This window comes from Pterocles gutturalis, unplaced genomic scaffold (genome assembly GCF_000699245.1).
Source record: "Pterocles gutturalis isolate BGI_N339 unplaced genomic scaffold, ASM69924v1 scaffold38093, whole genome shotgun sequence".
Classification (NCBI taxonomy): Eukaryota; Metazoa; Chordata; class Aves; order Pterocliformes; family Pteroclidae; genus Pterocles; species Pterocles gutturalis.
Genome location: NW_010119309.1, coordinates 455 through 9,275, shown reverse-complemented (window position 1 = coordinate 9,275; position 8,821 = coordinate 455). Strand labels below are relative to the sequence as shown.

Sequence of the window (8,821 nt, the reverse complement as noted above, 5' to 3'; positions counted from 1 at the left end):
GAGTCAGCTAAAAGGAAAGGAGGGGCACTGATTTCTCAGTATCCTCTTCCCTCTGCTCTACTACAGAAACCAACAGTGGCTTTTGAATTGTACTGAAGAAAAAAAAAAATCTGCACATCCCTGAACAGTCATGATAATACACAGTGCTTCAAGTTTTTTGGGAGGTTTGTTTTTTTTTTTTGAAGATGAGAACAAACACAACGGTACCATTCTGCAATGTATCACCATATTTTTCCATTGCAAGTAGTTTTCTGTCTTGAATCACAAAAGTATGGGCTGTAGGGGTGAAGCACATTTCTAGCTTTTAAAGCTGCCATCTACATTTTAAATTAAAAATGTTACAAAATGTAATTTCACAATAACCAACACAAAAACATTAAGTTCCATAAGAACAGCTCTGTAATTAAGCCAACTAGGATAACTGATGTTAAGAATGAAAATCCCTTCAGCAGGGCAAAATTGATCAATGATGGAGGGCAAACTCCCTGCCAAGAGTGATCTTTTATCATGTAACTTCCCAACAAAACAGATCTCTGTTTCAGTCATTCAAATAGCAATACACAACTATTTTTCTTCATTTATTAATACAACGAGCTATATACATTCTCCCCAACAGGGAATATATGTATAATTCATCGGGGAAAGTTGGGGGATAAGTTGACTGAAAAAAAGAGAGACTGACCACAACATAGAAACGTAGTGATGAGGGCACATACAAAAATGCGAAGCGATTCCTACTGTTGTTATTTGACAGTGGCAATAGGCAGAGGTAAGGGGCTGCTGAGTGCCTTTCTTTTTAGATTTATCATATCACAGATGTAAATCTCATAGGGCATTTTCAGGTTATTTTAACAAAATTAAAAAAGCCACTGGGGAGTTTGTGTAGTCAAGGCGGGGATGACAGACAAACCACCACATCTAGAAGTTCAGTTCTGCTTAAATCTTTATGACAGCTACAGTTGTCCCAACTACAGGATTTAAGTAAGAAATAACAAGAAAGGCTATTCTTACCAATTCCTTTTCTTCTGTATTTGGAATCCACTGCTAACATGGCTATATAACCTCTGCGGAACATCTTTTTGTGCATATCCAGCTTGCAGACGATGGCACCTACACACTCCTCACCTACCATGGCCTTAAAGACAAACATACATGTATGCATTCTCAGTTTGTGATCTATACAGTGCTACCAAAAGCAGTAAACTAGTTCATTTTAAGTTAAACAGCCACACAAAATTTATTTACATAAAACTATAAAAAAACCCCACTAAATAAATTCTAAAAAGGTCTCCAAAAGCATAAGTAAGATTAAAGGATTTGTATTTCTTTATTACATTCAAATAAAGTTACGGTCAATTAACAACCAATAAATTGTCCTGAGGGAGAACCAGAGTATTATTCTATCAAGTCCACAGGCAACAACACATGTGACAGAAAAGGGAAAAAAAAAACAAGACCAAACTGCTCCAAACTAAAACACATTAAGTCACCCTTTCACATGGGCTGACGCAAAGAGAGAAAAGCCCACTCCTGTCTTCTAGTGATCTGAATTTTCGTGTGCAAGGGCTGTGGTAGATAACATGCTTAATTTTCATCTGCTTTTAACGCCAAGGCCACAGTGGATCAGAGAAAAATATGTTGTTGTGTTTAATCTTTAGAAAGTGTAATTTTCAGTCATAGGACACCCAAAGAACAAACAAAAAAGCACACAGGTAATTTCACACATTTTAACTGTTCAGAGCATTTAAGAGCTATACACTGCCAGCTAATCCCAACAGTATCATCACAGGTCAAGGAGATGTAGTTATTCTGAACTATTAAAAAAAAAAAAAAAAGAACCCAACTCCTCCTCAAACACTTGTCAAACCACTTGCACAACTACTGCGTTCACCAAAATTTTACCATGAAATACATTAGAGAAAGGGTGTAAGAAAAACTAAGTCATATGTTAGCTGAAGGATTAGGCAACATGAGAGATTAACGACATTATAACCTGCAGCAGTAAAACTGAATAATGCTGCAGAGTAGGATAGCATCCAAGGGGAGAATGAATTAGCATTAATTCAGGGAAGATTAACAGAGATAAAAAAGAAACTCATAATTGTACGTAGAAGTGTATAAGTGGATCCACAGACTCTGATAGACCTGTATCTGCAGGGGGGAACCAGCCTTTGGCTCCAGTGTAGCAGCTAAACCGGGACTACAGCACATGATTGGCACAAGCATGTGCTGGCACAAGCGCTTCGGGATAATCCAAATTTACAACAGTAAGACACGTCAAATGAAAAGGACTTGCCAAGGCCGGTACTGCCAGGCCTCAGTGCAGCCCACCTGTGAACCCAGTGCTCACTTCTCCCAAGTCTATGGTATATACCCTATGGTCTCCAACCCCCTGAACCTTTTTGTATACAGCTTGTAGGCTAAGACTCTATGGACAGGAGATTCATTCATTCAGATCATATGGCAGGCACAGACCCACAGGTTTTTTCACCCGAAAAGAATAATATCTTCTAGCCTCTCTACCTGGATGGTGGGTTATTAATCAAGGCAGCTGTCAACCAGGAGCTGTATCAAAGGTACAGCCCCAAATGTACGAGCTGTAGTTCCAAAGCTCTATGATGCACCGTGATCCTAACACTGCTTCTAATATAGTCTAAGGTCATCAGGAAAATATAATTATTGCTAAGTTTTTATTTGGCAGGAAAACACCATTTTTTAGCAGTATCCAAGAACCTTGAACAATCTAAACAAGTGGGTTTTAAAACAACAAAAACTGTAGCATAATCTAAATGGACTGAAATACACAGCTTTTGAGTAGAATTTCATTTGTTCTAAAATTCAGATTATTCCATAAAAAAGAAAAGCTGTACTTATACTAAAACTGTGCATGCAAAGTGTCAGCTCAAGGCAAGTTTTGTATCTCGGCCCCAGACCTGAGAAAACCAGGGAGTTAAATAAAGAGTATCATCAGACGCACTCTTCGTAACATTGCTATAATTATGCAGAGCACCTAGATGTAATCTTATACCTCACAAAAAAAAAAAAAAAGGCACAAAAAAAAAGCACACCACAAACTAGCGTGTTACAGTTATGCTTTGCCCTGGAGAGAACACATGCAAATTGCCGACCTAACAGTCATGAGGAGAATTTTTAAGATACTTTTTTTTTTTTTTAAATACACTTCAAGAGTAGTGACATTCTAGACACTGTGTATCTATGTTTTTCCTTGTTCAGGGCACTTTTCAGAAAAAGCTATGTTCATGAATCATGTATTTAAAACGCTAAGTGAACAGCAAAGAACTTTGCTTCAGTGATCAAAGCAGCAAATACCCACTGGTTTTACCACTGTTGCCAGAGAGCTGAATAAAGTATGACTTTGTTACCAGTTTCCCAAACACTTTTCTCTGTCTCTAGGGGGGTAAGTCTGACAGTTAATCTACAAGTTGTTCCACTTACAGTGTGTCCTGCATTTCCACCTCAACTTGAGGTTTTTTGTTGTCTTTCCTCTCCTTTCTCCTTCTCTCTAACCTTATCTAAAGCTGTAAACGAACCTAAAATGTGATGCAAAACCTTAATTCCCTGGAGAAGGTTAAACTGTGTAAATTAAAAAAAAAAAACAAAACCCAACAACAGACTTAAACAGGGAGAGTGGGGTGGAGAGAAAAAAAGTAGTTGCTACATAACACCATTTATGAAAAGACAATCATGGGCCAAATTTTCTTTTCAGGTATATGAGAGTGCTTCTAAACATACAAGTTTCTACAGCCAGAATTCAGCCCAAGTTACTACTATGTATTATAAACCCCACAGAGTACTATAAGATTTACTTCAATCGTAAGTCATTAGCAGGATTAACACACATGAATTCAAATTCAATATTTGCATCAACTTTGTTCTAATGAATAAGTTTAAACATTTAAAACAAACTAAATTTTAATATCTTTGTATTGCAATCATGTATTATTACCAGAAGAGTCAGCGCAGAAATGTCTGTAAATCAGCAAGAACATTACTTTTCACAAAATTAAACAATTGCCATACAATTTCATTAGCAAAGATGGCATTAAGTCTGTCAGCCACAGTCTGAGTATGCATTTCATACCCAGATCCTGTGACATGTGTTCCCATTTAAAGAAGATTAAACCAACCAACTAGCCCCTGAAAGAGAAATGCGATTCAAATGTAGTAGAACCTGCACTGCTACCATACAGCTTCGCTTTCGCACAGGCACCAAAATCCACCCCAAAGTACCACAGAAACAGCTCTGTGTGAATCCTTCAGTTTACATTTAGCGATTGTGTTACTGAATGCCATTAGAGGATACATTTAGGCTAATGGCTTTAACCTGAAGTCTGTCAGTTCGGTCAGAGCTCTTTACGATGCTGGGCAAATCACTAAGTCACTCTGTTTCCACTCTATGAAACTGGACACGAGTAATTCCCTCCTGTGCAAGGGCACTGCCAGAACAACTACACTAGCTGTCGTTACGTACTCGGACGCTGCAATGACTGAAGCTTTCACAAAGCCGCTGACAGCGAGAAGTAGCACGGCAAGCCTCTATCTGAAACCACAATCACACCTAAGTGGAAACTGGAATACAGAGAGAGTTTGCAAATTGCAAATGGATGTTATAGAATTCCTTCCTACGTCTGCCATGAGGCTAGGAAGACTTCCCAGTTTCCTAACTTTTCTGGTTCTTCTTTTATGCACCAAGTTTTCCCCAACTGAGAAACAGGGATGATATCTTACAAGTTTGAATATCAACATGAAGTACACTTAGATTCTTGAATAAAATACAACTGAAAAAAAAGGCAAAGCATTAGTATAAAACAAGATCTTAACTGCACTCACTTAGGATTTACAACACATCTCAAACCACGTACATGGAATTAATAGGTTATTTTTAAACTTGTTAAAGTTTAAATGATAAATGGTGCTATAGCTAGTGGCAAAGTTAAGAACCCAATAAAAGCACAGATTTTCCAGAGTTTTCTTAAAAGGTAGGCGAGCAGTGTAGTATTGTGAATTACAGGAGAGGTTACAACACTCAGCCAGAACTCTGCTTTTATTATGTCCTGTCTTACCCAAACTTTGGCACAGAGCAAGGTTTCCTAAGCTCACCTCTCCCACGCTAAAGTATTTTGAAAACAATTTTCTGAAATATTTAATGTATCAGTTCTAAGTAGAAGTGTTAGAACTTTAACACTGCTAAGACCAGAAGCCTCAAAAACACTTTAAAAGGAAGCTACAACTTTGAAAATGCATTTACAATCCATATGGGGACTTCACAAGGAGCTGAAAACGCTTCATGTGAAGCAAAAGATACCCCTTTCCTGTAATTTTTTGTCAAAAGAGTGGTTATCATAGGTCATTTGAAGATAAATTGGGCTGACCGAACTCCTGGGAATAAGTAAAAAACAGGCATCTACAGGGCAGCCACGCCCAGCACACAGCGGGAACCTGCTCTTCCCAAGAAGGGGAAAACCTGAGTTTAAGCAGACAGCTGCAGTTTATGGAGGAGAAGGTTATTACCTTGTAACAGCTCAGTAGGATAATGCTGCAGTGTAGCACAGCAGAAATGACCATCAAGTATCCCAACTTGTTATTCCTGAAGTCAGGAAGACAGTTACACAGATGATTTGGACATTAAAATGAAGAGGTTCTGAAGAGTCCTAGTCTCTCCAGATCCTTTTAAAGTGGAATATGAACTCCTTTTTCTGAGTGTACATTTAGGAAGTGGTTTGATACAGCAAAACCATGCTAGTGACTAGTTGGGATTGGTCCTATGCCCTCCCTCCAGCTGTGCATTCTCACCTCTTCCCTCCCACCAACACCAGTGCCTGTGACACCCTCCTATGAATGGGTTTGGAGCCTTACACCAACAGAAACCTCAGCCTAAAACATATACATACAGACACACACACTTATAAATACATGGTGGTGGTGGAAGGGCTCTCTTAGCTTCCCTAATCAGAGAAACCCAAGGGCTGGCACAAGCCAGGAAGAGGTGGCTGAACAGAAAGGAAAAGCGAGCAGCCCTTTTCGGTTGCACTAGCCATTAGGGCAATGGCGCACCTTGGGAAAGCCAAGCCAAAACTCAGCAAGTTTCAAACTCATGAGATAATCATCATCAGGAATAATGTTAATAATGCCCTCAAAAACAGCTCTGCATTGTCAGGTATCCAAAATGCTAGATAGCATAATTACGGTGTTTAAGGTGGTTTATTGAATAAATATCAGCAAAGAATGATTGCTGATCATTTACAGAAAATACACATCCTGTCTTCAAATCAAAATGGTATTCGTACTTTCCCCTTCATATTGAGAAAGGGAAAGAAGCCCGTGACAGTGCAACGAAGACAGGCGAGTATGTGTTGGGAGATTTTAAAAAATGGTGGTGGTGAAATTCAGTAAAGGAACTGATTGAACCCCTACAGATATTTTTTTCTAATATAAAACCTGAAACAAGAAGGGTGTGAAACCACAAAGTATAAAATACAAAAGATTCTGTGAGATCAGGCACTATGCTTCCATTCACCATCCTGACACTGTTCTCGCTAATTGGAATATGCAGTCCCTGACTGAAGATAAATATTTTAAAGAGACTTATTACATAGAAGTAGTTCAGGAATCCATTAACTGCAGGAACAAATTAAATCTTATGGAACAGAAAGTCTTCAAGACAACCTCTAAAACACAAACCTTAAAAATGCTAAAACCAGTCACAAAAAAACCTTCCATCAAATGACCTAACATCCTGCAAGAGCTTCAAATTATTAAGTAGATAACAATTTGCTAACAGCTTTAGACATTCAAAGCCACATATTCTTCCCTACAGTTTCACGTACTTTTGTTCCACTTTCATGTACTTTCATGTACACTGTTCCACTCTTCAAAAAAATGGCAAACACACAGCGTTCAAGTTTTGTTGATTCTTCAAAGTTATTAAAAAAAAGCTGTCACTACATAATAAGCTTAAGATCCTTTCTTTTCCTTGCATATCTTATCATTTGAATGTGCTTGTTAAAAAAACATATTAGAAATAATCTGTTTTAGCACTCTGTCAAACAGCTTGTCACTGCTCTTCTCATAACAAAATTCTCCTCCTGACAAAAAACCCAAATATTTAAAGTCTAAACAAATGCATTGTGATCTAATAGTATCCAACATCACCTTGGCATTACTGGTGATACACTTGATGCTGAAAGTATGGACATCTGTAGTTCACAAGCATTTCTTTTCAGTATGAGGTAAATCAGTCACACATTTAAGTCAGGGCTTGAAAAATACCATTCTGCTCTGATCAGCATCCTTATAATGGCAAACATGACTTTGCATTGAACAATGTTTTCAAATATTTTCATATTTCTATTTTGTTCCAGAAGGTAATGCTTTGCTCAACTTCCTATAATCCTACTGTATTCCCTCTTCAGGGTTTTAAGAGGCACAGTGCTGAAAATCCTCCTATAAATCATATAAATCCCACTATAAATTACACCAGACCCTAAACCAAGAACATTCAGGAAGTTTGAGGCCAGATGGATTCCATTAGCCTCACCCCTCCTCTACTCATATCCTATGAAAATTTTACACAGACACTCCTGAATTGAAGGGAGTCTTGGCTTTGGCTAAATCATATCTTTCAGAGAGGTGTCCAGCCTTGATTAAAACATCAAGAGAGAGGAATCCATCATTTACCTTAGCAAGGAAGTGCCATACACTCCCAGAAATGTTCTGTTTTGCAGACATAAGTTTTCCTCTGAGTAAACCAAACACAGCCCAGCTCCCACTATGCACATACACCCCTCAGGACAACTTACACTCAGCTTCATATACCTGTGGATGGATTAGCATCCTAAAAACACATTTTTCAACTGAGACACAAGTTTTTCCATGAGAAGTGCTAAACATTTAGAAAGACAGGGTGACAGCTAAATCAATCTTTCCACTAGTGCAGCAGGAAGAACATAAAACCAAACAGTTTGCTAGCACAGCAAGACAATCTAAGCAGCATGAGAATTCCTGCATGCTGCAAACACTATCACACCTGTAAGAAGGCATAAAGTTGTACTTGTCTGTTTCAAAACTAGTAGACCAAAAAGTCTACAAAACCTTTAGCAGTATATCTCCACATATCCCTTAACATTTATATGCTAGTCATGCTGAAATCTGTTTTGAAACCATTGTGCAAGAATTACTAAGCGCTCATAAGACACTAGTGGGCTAAGTACTTTCTTTTTTAAATATAAACCTAGGAACTGAGACAAAATGATAAAATGAGCTACCAAAGGTCACAAAAGTCACTGTCAAAACCAAGATTAGAAGCCTCGAATTTCTGGATCCTACACTTTGCTCAACCCCTTTCCCCACCACTTAAAACATATATTAACAAATGTAGGAACTTCAGGTGTATGATTTACTTATACATGCACAGGTCTTCCAAAAAAGCTTGGCCTTATCCACAAAAAGATTATTAGAAGTATTACCAGAAATGTTAACCCTTTAAACCTCTCCTCCCCAGCCCCAAACCACTCCCAATTCCTGCCCTACCCACCCTCTCCGGCACTTACCAAAAAGCAAAGTTGTGGCCAGTTGTGGATAAAATACCTATATGTGTAAATGGAGTAGGGTTCAGACAGATCTTTGGTGATCAGTCTCATGATATCGGGCATCTGCAGCTCTGACTCATATCGGACGTATCGTATCGTTAGGTCCTCCTCGGGCTGAGAGTCCGTTCCCGAGCCTTTCAAACTGCAAGCTGCTGCTAAGGACCTGGAGAGTAGCAGCAAGGACTCCTCCTCCTCCCCTCCTTCATCCCCCT

At 38.6% G+C, this 8,821-nt stretch overlaps 1 protein-coding gene across 1 annotated transcript in view; it reads right to left on the bottom strand.

Annotated features, from left to right (window-relative positions):
• The window catches only part of NAA30 (N(alpha)-acetyltransferase 30, NatC catalytic subunit), a gene marked incomplete at its 5' end in the record, with an annotated part of 18,801 nt that overhangs the window by 9,531 nt on the left and 449 nt on the right, over window positions 1-8,821 (bottom strand). The window contains 2 exon segments of the mRNA XM_010076542.1: window positions 1,012-1,135; window positions 8,571-8,821. The exon segment at window positions 8,571-8,821 is cut by the window's right edge and continues 20 nt beyond it. Of these exon segments, the coding sequence (XP_010074844.1) occupies window positions 1,012-1,135; window positions 8,571-8,821 (375 nt within the window).